The 15,123-nt window shown below is 38.4% G+C and overlaps 1 protein-coding gene across 8 annotated transcripts in view; it reads left to right on the plus strand.

The window, feature by feature from the left end:
* The window catches only part of LOC105481500 (serine palmitoyltransferase long chain base subunit 3), a 176,715-nt gene that overhangs the window by 76,835 nt on the left and 84,757 nt on the right, over positions 1 to 15,123 (plus strand). For all 8 annotated transcript variants that reach the window (XR_011613526.1, XM_071079673.1, XM_071079672.1 and 5 more), the window contains one exon: positions 13,108 to 13,232. Coding sequence is in view for 7 of the 8 variants with exons in the window: in XM_071079673.1 (XP_070935774.1) it covers positions 13,108 to 13,232 (125 nt within the window). In the remaining variant the exon portion in view is untranslated. The remainder of the gene's footprint in view (positions 1 to 13,107; positions 13,233 to 15,123) is intronic.

Here is a 15,123-nt window from a genome sequence, read left to right on the forward strand (position 1 = left end):
GCAGCCTGCTCCTAACCCAACCACCTGTCACAGCTGTTTGCCCTTCAGGCTTCTCAAGCCTGATTCTGACAGTAGTTTAGTTTGTCCTAATGCCCCAGGGAACCCGAGAAAACACTCACAAAAACCTGAAGGGAAAAGATTCAGCAAAATGAAACATTTAAACCTCTGTACGTAGAAAACAAGGTTAACAAAGATAAAAGCCAAAGAACACAACTGGAAAAAGTTATTCCCAATATATATGACAACATGTTAATATTCTTAACACTTAAAGACTCTCACAAACCAACGAAAAAAAGAATATCCCAATTTAAGAAGTAGGATAAGTTTTTGATAAGGTTCAAAACAGGCAAAACTTGGCCGGGTGCGGTGGCTCACTCATGTAATTCCAACACTTTGGGAGGCCAAGGCAGGCGGATCATGAGGTCAAGAGATGGAGACCATCCTGGCCAGTATGGTGAAACCCCGTCTCTAATTAGCTGGATGTGGTGGCATGCACCTGTAGCCCCAGCTACTTGGGAGTCCGAGGCAGGAAAATTGGGTTCCTTGAACCCAGGAGGCAGAGGTTGCAGTGAGCCAAGATCGCACCATTGCCCTCCAGCCTGACGACCGAGTGAAACTCTGCTGTCTCAAAAAAAAAAAAAAAAAAAAAAAAAAAAAAAAAAAAAAAAAAAAAAAAACCAGGCAAAACTGCACAGCCAGGATAGTGTGACATTTCTAAACCCTTTTGTCATTATCACATCACCCCTATGAAATGTTTATATATAAAACCTACGAGCAGGTTATATACATATGTATGTCTATATCTATATATATCTAGATAGATAAATAGATAGATAGAATATCTGTTTATATAGTGGGTAGGTATACCTGCATAGAATAAGATATTACCCCTCCCACAAGAACCAATTTTTGCCCCTTTTGGGGCAACATTGCTTCTGTCAGGAATGCATAGGATAGCACTCACCTTTAGAGGAAGGTGGATGAGAACCAGAAGGGGACGCAGGGGGACTTCCTAGGGCTGTTCATAATCCTTTCTTCATCCTGATGTAGTTACATGTGTGTGTGTTCACATTATGAAAATTTATAGAGCTCTATATTTATGATTTGTTTCCTTTTCTGTGTGTATATTATAGTTCAGTGAAAATTTAACATTAAAAAGTAGATCTAGTACACAAACAGGCATTTATGATATATATAAGATACCATTACATATATATAATGGTATCCCCATGTCTTAATCATTCTTTGATTATTAATGGGGCAGAATATTTTCCATAGACTCATTAGCCATATATGTATTATATATATGACTATTAATAATCAAAGAATGATTAAGACATTGAGGTATCCTTTTTCCCTAATTGACAAAAGTTAAAAAATAATAATACCCAGTAGTTTCAAAGGAGTGAAGAAAAAAGCACTCTCATATACCATTGATAAAGTAAATTAGAGAGCAATTTGAAAAGGCATCAAAAGGAGCCATTTAACTTTGTAACTCTATTTTGAGAAATTTTGTCTTTAAAAACATGAGTAAGTACTTAAACTCGAAATAAGTATGTTCAAGAATAATCATTGCAGTGAGACTAATAATGATAAATTTAGGGAAACAAGTAGTTTCTAACATTCAGAAATTGATTAAATATATTTGGTGGATTTGTTTAGCATAATATTATTTAGTCATTTGAAATTATAATGAAGTTCTTTAGCACCATGGTCAAGAACAAAAGCTCTGGGATTAAGTTGCTTGAAACTCAAATCCTAGTTTCTCCTGTCGACCTAAAGAAAGAAACTGAGGCGAAATTAATATAGAGAGTTCATTTGGCCCGAAGTTGAGGACAGCTTCCCAGGACACACTTCCAAGTTGCCTTGGGAAGTGCTTCCTCCCACCTTTGCCACCAACAGGTTTTCAAAGGCAAAGAGGAACAAGGAGTGGGCTGACTCATGGGAATTGTCACTGATATACAGAAATAACATTGGTTAATAATTGGCTATACATTGCTGAACTATAGGTTGTGAACTATAGGATGTCCAGCATATTGTTCTTAATCATTAGCAAATTTGTAAACCCCTCCTCCCAACCATTTATCTTCCTAACAAATTATCTGCTATCATTTTATTTAAATTATCAAGGCTCTTTCTGTGTTTCTTTCTCAAAGATTTGTAGCTAGGTCTAAGAAGTGTAGTTTTTTAACCTGAGCTTTTGAAGAAGGGACCACCCCAAATATGCAAAATGTCTAAAGTATATTTTAAATAAATATATTATTTTGGCCTTTTAAGTTGCCTTAAGAATGAGCAGTTTCTAAAAAATTGCTACCAAGTAAAGATCTTAACTTTCTTTTAAAAAGAAATTTTAATTAACTTATTTTTATGTAAATCAATGTAATAAACACGTTTTCAAGCAGTGGATTTGATTAAATTAGCAATAAACATCCCCACTCCAATTAGATAATGGACACAGCAAAACCTTTCTTCATGAATAGTGCCAATTCCTCTCAAACCAAATTATTATAGATTCTGATTAATGAGATTTTATTGCATTTCTCTCAAGCCTGTTAATTTTCTTGTAAGAGTATGTTTCGGGAGAATGGGACTCTCGGAAGAATTGTTTGGGAGGAGAAAAATGAAAGCGTATCTTGGTTTCCAAAAGCCTTTTGGCAATTTCCTGAGACCTAGTAGAGTTCTGACAACGTAATTGTCCTTCTCATGACCGTGATAGAAATTATAGCACAGCTCAATTTCAACTAGCAGGCACATTTCTGCAAGCGTAGAATTTAGTCCTATAGGTTCAACAAAGCCAAGCACAATTCAACAAGATACGACAGTAATTTTACATAAGTATAATACTTGCCAGCAAGGTGATATCTGGGATGATCAAACAATGTTGAAACTCATAGAATTTCAGAATTTGTAGATCTGCCACCTTCCATCTTCCCACATAAATACCATAAGATGAGACACATAAAACCCCAGAGATTTTTAATGACTTGCCAATCAATGTTTCCACAGTCTGTAGGTTGAGAAGACTAGACATCAGTTCTCTTGAGTCCCACTGGAGAGCCACTTGTGCTGCTCCATGCTGCTCATAGCAAAAACCAGAAACCATCAAGATCAGAGGTCACTAAACCAATCCAGCTGCCCCCTGTTTTTGTACAGTTTTAAATAATTGGAATAATAAAAATAAGAGTAAGACTTTGTGACACATGAATATTATATGAAGTTCAAATTTCAGTGTCCATAAAGCTTTGTTGGATCACAGCCGTACCCATTATTTTGTGTATTGTCTATGACTGTTTTCACTTTACAACAGCAGAGTTGAATAGTTGCAACAACAACCATATGGCCTGCAAAGCCCAAACCATTTATTCTCTAGATCTCCACCAAAAGTTTGCTGATCTAGACACGTACTTGACATCACAATGATTTGGAGAAAATAAATCCTCTAGATTTAATAGCAGTGAGCCACATTTCCAAATCTCAGTTCACATCAGCCAAATACCAAGATCCTTCCTTTAGACGAAAAAACTCTCATTACAGCCAAATATATTAAGAATACCGCTGGGCAAGGTGGCTCATGCCTGTAATCCCAGCAATTTGGGAGGCCAAGGCGGGCGGATCACCTGAGGTCAGGAGTTCAGAACCAGCCTGACCAACATGGAGAAACCCCATCTCTACTAAAAATACAAAATTAGCCTGGCATGGTGGCGCATGCCTGTAATCCCAGCTACTAGGGAGGCCGAGGCAGTAGAATCACTAGAACCTGGGAGACGGAGGTTGCAGTGAGCCGAGATCGCACCATTGCACTCTAGCCTGGGCAATGAGCGCGAAACTCAGTCTCAAAAAGAAAAAGAAATAAAAGAATACAAACTTCATCGACATCAGGACCTGTGTATATCTTTTAAGGCCATTGATATCAACTTGAAGAAGATGAAGGACATCATCAATGTCTGCTCCTAATTTCTCATATCCAGGTGATTATCTTTGGGAAGAGGAGCATTAAGGGTGGCAGAAGAACCATGTGACAGAAATGTAATACCAATCCATTTATTCTGTACTCTTCCTGATAATGCAAAAGAGTTAGATCTGGTAGTGCAATGGAAGTCATTTCTGATCATCTTGACACCTGCATTTCTTCTCATAGACAGGACATAACCTAAATATGTGACCTGACTTTCCACCTAGTGTTAAGTAGCCCAGAGTTTAAAATACTTAAGTTGCAGGGTCCAGGAGTTCATCCAGACTTTCCCTACTTTTGATCTACCTATTTTATGTTTCTATTACCATCCTTCAGGGTAAAGATGTGTATATTCCTCTGAACTATTCACCAGCTTGGAGCCCCTGTATAATTTGAGTTTATATTAGTGAGCCCAGAAGGAGTAGAATAAACTCTTCCAATGAAGAGCTAGAACTAAAAGACCACATAGGGGCCTATGTATTAATATTCATCAAAGGCACAATATAGAGCCTCTCATCTTGTCATATACTACTTCCAGACTTAATTCTCTGCTATTTAGTCAAAGTAAAATACAGAGGGAGTAATGAAATCACAGAACTGAGGTTCAGCAAGGTCCCTAGAGTTTAGTCTAACTTACTTTTGTGAAAGTGCATACCAAAGTCCTGAAAGTCTCAATAACTTTCCCAAGGTAACATAGTTAATGAATGGAAAGGCCATGTGTATCACAAACTCAAGAGTGTAAGAATTACTCAAGTTCCTTTTTTTATTACCAAGTTAATATTGGACCCAATTCCCAATCTGGATTTCTACTTTTAGTCCATATTGAGGCTCCCATTTTTCAAGATGGAGCAAAGCTTTTAGATTATTATGCAGCTCCCAACATCAGGGCTTTCTCCTGGTCCTTGGTCCCACAACCACACTGGTCAACACTGTTGACCCACTGTTTAACTAAATACAAGCCCTGTGGTCCAGAAACCTAGTGTTTCTGTCCTATGCTGAAGGCCGAGGAGTCCATGGTGAGGATAGAGACTCCAGTATCTAGCATCCAAGCCATGTTCATGCAACTTGCAACTGTCCCCAGGCAGCTACCATCAAGAGATATGAATGGATCCGTTGACTCCAGTCGTGATCAATCCTCTTCACACTCTCTGCTTCACATACCTTGATTCCTCTCCTTTGAGTACTCCTAATGGAATCCTTTCAATTTGTGTAGCTTTTATAAAGACTGGAAGGAAATAATTCCTGCTTTGGACCCTGTATCATGAACCTCTTTACAAGCAAAAACTAAACCCAACCTGGTTACTTATGAAACATGGAAGAGGGGGAATAAAAACTTTTTAAGGAGAACATGCATATATTAATATTTCAATAAATTGTCTATGATGTTTATAACAACAAATCTTTATATATTTAAGAACATACAGATGCTTAGCACCCCTTGGCCTAGCAGCTGCCAAAATTTCCTGCTTTGGAAAAAGCCATGGAATTGTGATGAAGCGTTTCATCTCTGGAGTCAGACATGCTAATATGAATCTTGGCTCTAAACTTACTAACTGTGTGACCTTGGAACCTCCAAGGGGTCTTGAGAGTAAACTAAATTCTCAAGTTTTTTTTTCCTCATCTATAAAATGAAGATAATAATAGTACCCACCTCAAAAAATTGGATGACAATTGAGATAAGGCTTAAAACATTTCAGTATATTAGCTTGGCACACTGTGAAGTAGATGGTCTGCATTTATCAGTTCTGTCTCCTTTAAGTAGCATCACGTTATAAAATAAGGATACCTGTTTCCTCACTAGTAAAATAAGGATACAGTTGCTTACTTTATAGAATATGTGTAGGTGTGAGGACTAGAGAGGATATAGAGTATGAGGATTAAATTAAGCAATCATCATACATTGGTGAACACTCATTACACATTATTTATAAAAATCAATAAAACTTTTTAAAAAAAAGATAATGGAGACCAGGGGATGAAAGAGAAGTTATTATTCTCTCTACTTAGAAAATCTTCTCTCATCAGAATTATTTTATCTGAAGGACCATCATAATTATATATCTGTGCCCCACTTAAGGTTTTTATTTACATCTGATCTAATATTTGCTAATGCTTCAACCTGCCAAAAGGCAGGTTGATTTGTGGTTTGTTTAAAATGAAGGCCCGAGTAAGTGGGCAGTTGAAAGTTATTTCCGCCATTTTTCCAGACTTCACCATGATGGAGGGTCTCTTAGCCCAGCAGCAGTGGCCTATGCTCAGTGTAACTGTATGATCTAGACCCATTTCAGATACTACATCTGGCTTCTTCCAGACTATCTCGTAATGTTGGCCAGAAAAACAAAGTCACTCGAGAAGCAATATTGTTTTATAACCTCCATTAGACTGGACGGAAGTGGATCAAAGAGGGCAGCAGAGTGCCCCAAATGCTTCTGAAGGATGAACTCCAAGGTAGAATTCTTTAAGCAGAATGTGAATGCTGGCTTTAATGCAAGAATCACCAGTTCAAGCAAAGTGCCACAAATGTGAACTCATAGCTCTGACTCACAGTGTGAATGGCAAGATGGGACAGCCGGCAGGTCCCCATAACAAACAGCCTTCTCTTAGGCCAGGTCTAAGAAACAGTTTATGAACAGGACACTCTGGACCAAAAGTGGCTACAGTTACAATTTGGAAAATAGTCTTCATGTGGGCTACAAAAGAAGAATTGGTAGTTGTGAAACAGGTTTGTTAATAACGCCCACACTCTTTGCTATTAACCAACATTAATATGTAGGCCAGTAATATCTGCCTAAAGAGTACGAGCCAGTCAGTATCAACAAAAATTCAGTAGACACGCATATAGTCCATAGATAGAATATTGGTACTTTATCTTGAATCTAGTTTTTTATGTGACTGATGGCAGCAAACATGGCACTTGGCACATGAAAATACTACTTAGAGAGCTGACAAGAGGATACTTCCAGTTTGTGTTTCTTATTTTATTTATAAGGCAGGTTTTGAGTATAACACTGGATAAATGAACCACCAGGACAAAAATAAGATTCATCAGATGCATAACACAGCAATTTGGAGATCCATTGTCAATAGCCAATTTATGGCTGTTACTGACTTTCAGAGACTAAAATGTCACAGAGAAACAGAAAAAAAAGCTATTGTGGGTTTATTTATACCTTCAGCTAGCATTATAACTATGCTTTCTTAGGAGTTAAAAAATGCCAATATTTGTATACCAAAGACAAAATGTTGTACTTGATTTCCAGAATTACCTAAGTACTTGGACCACCAACTGCAAGTTGACACCTTTACTCAATCAGGGTATAGCCTGAATGAATGTTTGTAGAAAGCAAAGCTTCTAGTGACTACTTTATTTCCCCAAGCTCTTCCTACATTTTTATTTTTAGAATATGAAGAGCAGGAAGAGTAAAGCAGCCCTTGATTAAAAGGAAGATTTTTCATTATTCCTTTAAAAACCCACCTCACGCCAGACCAGTCCAATCTGATTTTCAAAGGCATGGCTTCCTGAAGTAGAAGTGGTGAAAGATCCTCAGCCATCCTGGGAATCTTTCAGGTTTGTTAATAAAGTCTGAGCTATGAGCACTAAACAGAGAAATTCCATGGTAATGGAGTTTGGGGATTATTGTTTTCTATATAAATGAAGGTAAGCCCCTAGATGCAAAACCGCTCTTAACTTGTAACTTGGCTGTGAGACATCTGGTCGTAGAAACTGGTCTTGCATCTAGCAGCTAAAAATCACTTTGCTAACCACGTGCCCACTGGAAATCCTGAAAAAGGACTGTGTCTGGGGACCTCAGACCTCAGATAGACACTGGCATTTCCTTTTTCCTCTCTCTTCCCTTGTTTTCTTTTTCCTTTTCTTTCTTTCTTTCTTTTTTTTTTAAATGAGATCTTGCTTTGTCACCCAGGCTGGTGTGCAGTGATATGATCATAGCTCACTTCAGCCTCAACCTCCTAAGCTCAATCCTCTCACCTCAGCCTCCCAAATAGCTGGAGTGGTGCGTACCACCACGCCCAGCTACTTTACTTTTTATTTATTTTTTAGAGATGGGGTTCTCACCGTATTGGCCAGGCTGGTCTCAGACTCCTGACTTCAAGTAATCCTCCTGCCTCAGCCTCCCAAAGTGCTGGGATTATAGGCATGAACCACTGTGCCTAGCCTCCTCCCTGTCTTTAAGCCAGGTCTAATGGAAAGGATCTTGTAGTGAGCAATTTCTCAGAATGGTCTTAGACACACCCACTTCTCATGAGTTGGCTGGCTGTTTGTGTGACAACACATTCCACATTAACCTAACAACTTTTAGTGATGCAACTGTTGTAGATTAAGCTCCTGAGATAGCAGGTTTTGGAAAGATTAAGGGTGGAGAAAGACAAATGGAGTTGCATCATGAACTTCTACTCATGCACTTCTGGGTGACTGGACCAGTTGTCACCTGACCCTCTGGGCAGGAAGGGGAAAATATATCAAGTTGGCAAAGTTTGGGCACCTTATGTCTTTACTAGAAGACTTCTCTAGGAATGAATGTCTTCAGGCAGGTATTCACTGCCTAGTCACCTTATTGCCTTGGCATTGCATGGCCTTTTGATCTTCTTCCCTGTGCCATCTCCTACTCTAAGCTCAGCCCTGTCTTAGTTATTCATCAAAAGACCCCATATAACTCTACAAGTACCTACTATGTGTCAGCACTGTGCTAGACACTGTGGTTGCTAAGACAAACATCTATGACACCATCAGAATGTCTGATACTATGGCCATCTATGATACTATTGTCAGTATCTATGGAAGTCATGAGGTCTCACATACAGTATCTGCACCCCAAGGACTCTTTCTGTACTAGAGAAGATTGCCCTGGGAACATTCTCAGTTCAACTTAATAAGTGCTGCAATCATCATATGATAAATGTTATTCAATCTCAGATGAGAAGAATGACCAGTTTTCCCTGGGGAAGCTGAGAAAGGCTTCAGAGAAAAGATGAAGGGCAAAAAGATGATTTTATGTGGAGGAAATAGCACGTGCAACATTGGGAAAGCCTAAAATGGCATTTATCTGAATCCCTCTGCAAACTTCCAGGAAAGGTAGCCAGAGGCCACACAGCTGGTAATGGAAGAGCTAAAGCCAGAACCTAGTCTCCTCATACCCAGGCTGTTGGCCTTTTCACTGCCTATTCTTGGAACCATTCCCATTGGGAAGAAGCCTCTTTTAGGTAAACGCAAATCTGGCAAATGATATGCCCATGTTTTATTCCTAAATACCAGTTTGTCTTCCTGTTCCATAATATATCTTTGATGATACAAAGTTTGAAATTACAATGTAAACTTTAAACATTGCACCAAATCTTGAGTCAGATTGACTATTAGAACACTTGTTTTTCAAAAAATGGGGGAAGGATTCCCTATTTAATAAACGGTGCTGGGAAAATTGGCTAGCCATAAGTAGAAAGCTGAAACTGGATCCTTTCCTTACTCCTTATATGAAAATTAATTCAAGATGGATTAGAGATATAAATGTTAGACCTAATGCCATAAAAACCCTAGAAGAAAACCTAGGTAATACTATTCAGGACATAGGCATGGGCAAGGACTTCATGTCTAAAACACCAAAAGCAACGGCAACAAAAGCCAAAATTGACAAATGGGATCTAATTAAACTAAAGAGCTTCTGCACAGCAAAAGAAACTACCATCAGAGTGAACAGGCAACATACAGAATGGGAGAAAATTTTTGCAATCTACTCATCTGACAAAGGGCTAATATCCAGAACCTACAAAGAACTCAAACAAATTTACAAGAATAAAAAAAAAACAAACAACCCCATCAAAAATTGGGCAAGGGATATGAACAGACATTTCTCAAAAGAAGACAGTCATACAGCCAACAGACACATGAAAAAATGCTCGTCATCACTGGCCATCAGAGAAATGCAAATCAAAACCACAATGAGATACCATCTCACACCAGTTAGAATGGCAATCATTAAAAAGTCAGGAAACAACAGGTGCTGGAGAGGATGCAGAGAAATAGGAACACTCTTACACTGTTAGTGGGATTGTAAACGAGTTCAATCATTGTGGAAAACAGTATGGCGATTCCTCAACAATCTAGAACTAGAAATACCATATGACCCAGCCATCTCATTACTGGGTATATACCCAAAGGATTATAAATCATGCTGCTATAAAGACACATGCACACGTATGTTTATTGCGGCACTATTCACAATAGCAAAGACTTGGAATCAACCCAAATGTCCATCAATGACAGACTGGATTAAGAAAATGTGGCACATATACACCATGGAATACTATGCAGCCATAAAAAAGAATGAGTTTGTGTCCTTTGTAGGGACACGGATGCAGCTGGAAACCATCATTCTCAGCAAACTATCGCAAGAACAGAAAATCAAACACCGCATGTTCTCACTCATAGGTGGGAATTGAACAATGAGATCACTTGGACACGGGAAGGGGAACATCACACACCGGGGCCTATTATGGGGAGGGGGGAAGGGAGGAGGGATGGCATTGGGCGTTATAACTAATGTAAATGACGAGTTGATGGGTCCTGACGAGTTGATGTGATGGGTGCAGCACACCAACATGGCACATGTATACATATGTAACAAACCTGCACATTGTGCACATATACCCTGGAACTTAAAGTATAATCAAAAAAAAAAAAAACAGAAAAAAACACTTGTTTTTGTTGTTGTTGTTGTTTGTTTTTTGTTTTGTTTTGTTTTTTTGAGATGGAGTCTCACTCTGTCACCCAGGGTGGAGTGCAGTGGGGCAATCTCGGCACACTGTAACCTCCGCCTCCCGGGTTCAAGTGATTCTCCTGCCTCAGCCTCCTGAGTAGCTGGGATAACAGGCATGCACTACCATGCCAGGCTAATTTTTTTTTTTTAATATTTTTAATAGAAATGGGGTTTCACCATGTTGGAGAGGTTGGTCTTGAACTCCTGACCTTAGGTAATCCACCTGCCTCGGCCTCCCAAAATGCTGGGATTACAAGCGTGGGCCACCGCACCTGGCCTAGAACGCTTGTTTTACTATGTCTTCTAATAACTTTGGGGATAAATAAATTCTGGTTTGAAAAGCAAGGCCCCTCAGTGTGACCTCTCATGAACGGCAAAGATCAAGAAGTGTCCTCTTCAACATGAAATGCAATAGAAATCTTAGAACTGACCATTCAGTACCTTCTCACTATTTTAGCACAGTAAGAAAACTAATTTACCAATTTAAATACATTCTTATATCATACTCTGTATATTAAACTATGTTGATCCTTGGGCAAAAGGAAGTATGTTTATAGCGGCCCTAAACATGATAACAATACTCCTGTAACTTAAATCCGAGCAACAGCTCCTATGTTCTATGTGTGTAAATTACAGCATCTCTCCACTTGTACATTTTTCCGTTCTGTCAGTTATATCATTTAGAAAGCATTGCTCAATAAAAACAGGAGGCAAGACGCATGTGTAATATTAAATTTTCTAATAACCACATTTAATAAGGAAAAAAACGGTAAAATCAATTTAATTATACATTTTCTTTAACACAGTATGTCAGACTATTGCCATTTAAATGTGTAATCACTATAAAAAATATCGGGCTGGGTGCAGTGGCTCACACCTGTAATCCCAGCACTTTGGGAGGCCAAGGCGGGTGGATTGCCTGAGCTCAGGAGTTCGAGACCAGCCTGAGCAACACGGTGAAACCCCATCTCTACTAAAATACAAAAAATTAGCCGGGCGTGGGGGCATGCGCCTGTAGTCCCAGCTACTCGGGAGGCTGAGGCAGGAGAATTGATTGAATCCGGGAGGCCGAGGCTGCAGTGAGTCGAGATCACACCACTGCACTCCAGCCTGGGCTACAGAGCGAGACTCTATCTCAAAAAAAAAAAAGTACTATTTTACATTCTTTTTGTCATCATACTATGGCTTCAGAAAATGACACATATTTTATATTTACAGCATATCTTAATAAAGACATTAAATTTCCAATAATTAATATGAAATATGTTATCAAAAAATAAATTTGCAGTTGGTGATGTTACTTAAAATTAAATAAAACTTGAAATTCAGTTTCTCCATTGCACTAACCACATATAGCTGGTGGCTACCATATTGGACTGTGCAGACCTAGGAGTTCAAGTGATAGCAAACAGAAAATATGAGGAGCGAGCATCAACATTTGCTGTAGCAAAGCATGAGGGGATTATGTTTAAGGAGGGATCAAAGGGCAAACATATAAGCGATTGTAAAGAGGTAAAAACTACACTTTGGAGTTAAACTAGATTATCTCTGTTGCTTTTTATTGGTAACCTCTTAACTCTCAGTTTTCTTATCTGTGAAGTAAAAATACCTGCATTATTGGCTTCTAAGATTAAATGAGAGAACCTAAATAGTGGGCTTAACAAGTATCTAGTACACTCCAAAGGTTCAATAAATTATAAGATTCAATAAATTATTGGTATCTATGGAAGTCATTGAATCCGTTTTGCATTTAGGTGTGGGGAAACTCTGATGGGGTTATAATTTAATTAATTACTTGTGAGATGTAGAGTAAAAAGAGAGAATTGTGGGTGTTTTTTGTAAATTTTATTTCACTTACGGCATGGTGAAAAGTGCACCAGTCGTAAGTATACAGCTCAATGGATCTTCACAAAGCAAACATACCTACGTAACAAATGCAGAAATAGAACATTCAGAGAATCTAAAAACCGTCTTCATGCTCCTAATAAAAATAACTACTATCCTGACTTCTAACACTGTAGATTTGTTTTGCCTGTTTGCAAACTTTACGTAAACGAAATCATACAGCCTGTACTTTTTTAGATATCTGACTTCTTTCACTCAACAACAGATTTGTGAGATTTATCCACAATGTTGTGTGGAGCAGCAGTTCGTTCTTTCTCATTGCTGTATTGAATTCCACTATACAAATACCCCACATTGTATTTTTCCATTCTACAATAGTTGAATATTTGGGCTATTTCTAGATTCGGGCAATGGCAAATCTTCCTGCTACAAGCACTCTTGTATAGGTCTTTTGGTGATGTGTATGTACTGGAATTTGAGTTTTCAATCTTGGCCTTGTTGAAAAGTGAAGGCTCACTCCTCATGTAATTTTATGTGCAGGCACCTTGGATAAGCACAAGGAGCTGGAGGACCTTGTGGCTAAGTTCCTGAATGTGGAAGCAGCTATGGTCTTTGGGATGGGATTCGCAACTAACTCAATGAATATCCCGGCATTAGTTGGAAAGGTGAGAAGTTTGTTAACATAATTGTCTTCTACTGTATTACTCCTAAGAATTGTAACTCTGAGCAGGTCCTTGTTAGAAGTATGGCTGAGATGGGCACGGTGGCTCATGCCTGTAATCCCAGCACTTTGGGAGGCCGAGGCAGGTAAATCACAAGGTCAAGAGATCAAGACCATCCTGGCCAACATGGTGAAACCCCATCTCTACTAAAAATACAAAAATTAGCTGGGCGTGGTGGCGCGCACCTATAGTCCCAGCTACTCAGGAGGCTGAGGCAGGAGAATTGCTTGAAACCAGGAAGTGGAGATTGCAATGAGCCAAGATCAGGCCACTGCATTCCAGCCTGATGACGGAGCGAGACTCCATCTCAGAAAAAAGAAAAAAAAAGAAGAAGTATGTGTGAGAAGGTTCTTTTCTTAGGAGAAACTGACTGGAAATCGGTATTTTTGAATAAGTATGCAGCTTAGTCCAGCAAATCTTTTCATGATATTGCTGATTATATAATTGCAACCCTAGACATGGGTCAGAATTCATCTTCAAAGACAGTTTAACAAAGCAATCATAATTTTGGGCTCCTGAGTTCCCATTTGCAACTTCTCATAGCTAGTATTTATTAAGCATTTACTTGGACAAAATATTTTTCCTATGTTACTCATTTATTTTTTCATTCAATAAACCAATTCTTGAGAATCTACTATGTCCTCATATAAGGGAAGATACAAGACATACAAAGATGAACAAGACCTGTGTCTTTTAAATTTATGTACTTTAGAGTCTAACGGGGGAAAAATATACTGAACAAAGTAGGACAAATACCATAGAAAAGGCATGCCCATATTTGAGGAAGGACAAAGAGCTGCCCAAAACCCTTCCTGAGAAAGTCTGCAATGTCTGTGCAAAAATGGTGAGAGGAGAACAGAATTTTAACTGATAAATAAGTTGTATTTAGGACACGAAGAGGGAACAGCATGTGTAAAATACATAGGTTTGGAGGAACTAGAATATAGAATGGTGGTCAAAGAAAAGATCAGAAATGAAAGCAGGTGCCAAATGGCAATGAGCCATATAGTGACAATCATGCCGGCGTTTGAAATTGTTCCTCAGAAAAAAAAAATGGGAAGTTGGCTGGTTCATTGCAAGTAAGCAAGTACATTAATCAAATTTATGCCTTTGAAAATGTGTCTCATCACAACTACATGCAATGTATGGTCTTAGACTGGATTTTGCAATGAACAACATCAAAGGAATGATGATGTCTATTAAGAGCTTTAAGACATCATTAGCAAAGTTGGGGAAATTTAAATTTGAACTGTCTATCAAATGATAGTGTTGTAAAAGCATTGAACTTCTTAAATGTGATCATTGAATTGTGATTTTTGTAGGAGAATGTCCTGTTCTCAGGAAAGGCGAAGTAGTAGGCTTACAAATAGCTCCTAAATGTTCCACCAGAAAAATTACAAAAATGCATATATCTAGAGTACAAATATATGGGAATGTTTGTGGCTTTTGCCTCAGAAAAACTCAAAACATGGCTATGTGTGAAACTATAGAAATATAAGGGAAAATTCAAAGATTCTGGAAGGCCACAAAAGACAAATGTTCACCATAATTTGCCTGTATTTTTGGTATGCTTAAGCAGTTTTGCGATTTAGAAATGTTTAACTTAAAAAGAAAAATAATTTTACAAAGAGTAACTTGCAAGCAGTAAGTTAGACTGACTTAATCCACATACCGCAGACTGAATTGCCATCTATACTTTTCCATATTCAAAGTTTTTGACTGTAAAACAGTGATGTTTTTGCCTACATGGGATGTTAATACAGTGGAAAACGAGAATCAGAAGTAAGAGCTTAAATTGTCCTGCACAAAAGACCCCTGCCTTTCAGTAGGAATA

The sequence above is a fragment of the Macaca nemestrina genome, chromosome 15 (genome assembly GCF_043159975.1).
Source record: "Macaca nemestrina isolate mMacNem1 chromosome 15, mMacNem.hap1, whole genome shotgun sequence".
NCBI classification, from domain to species: domain Eukaryota; kingdom Metazoa; phylum Chordata; class Mammalia; order Primates; family Cercopithecidae; genus Macaca; species Macaca nemestrina.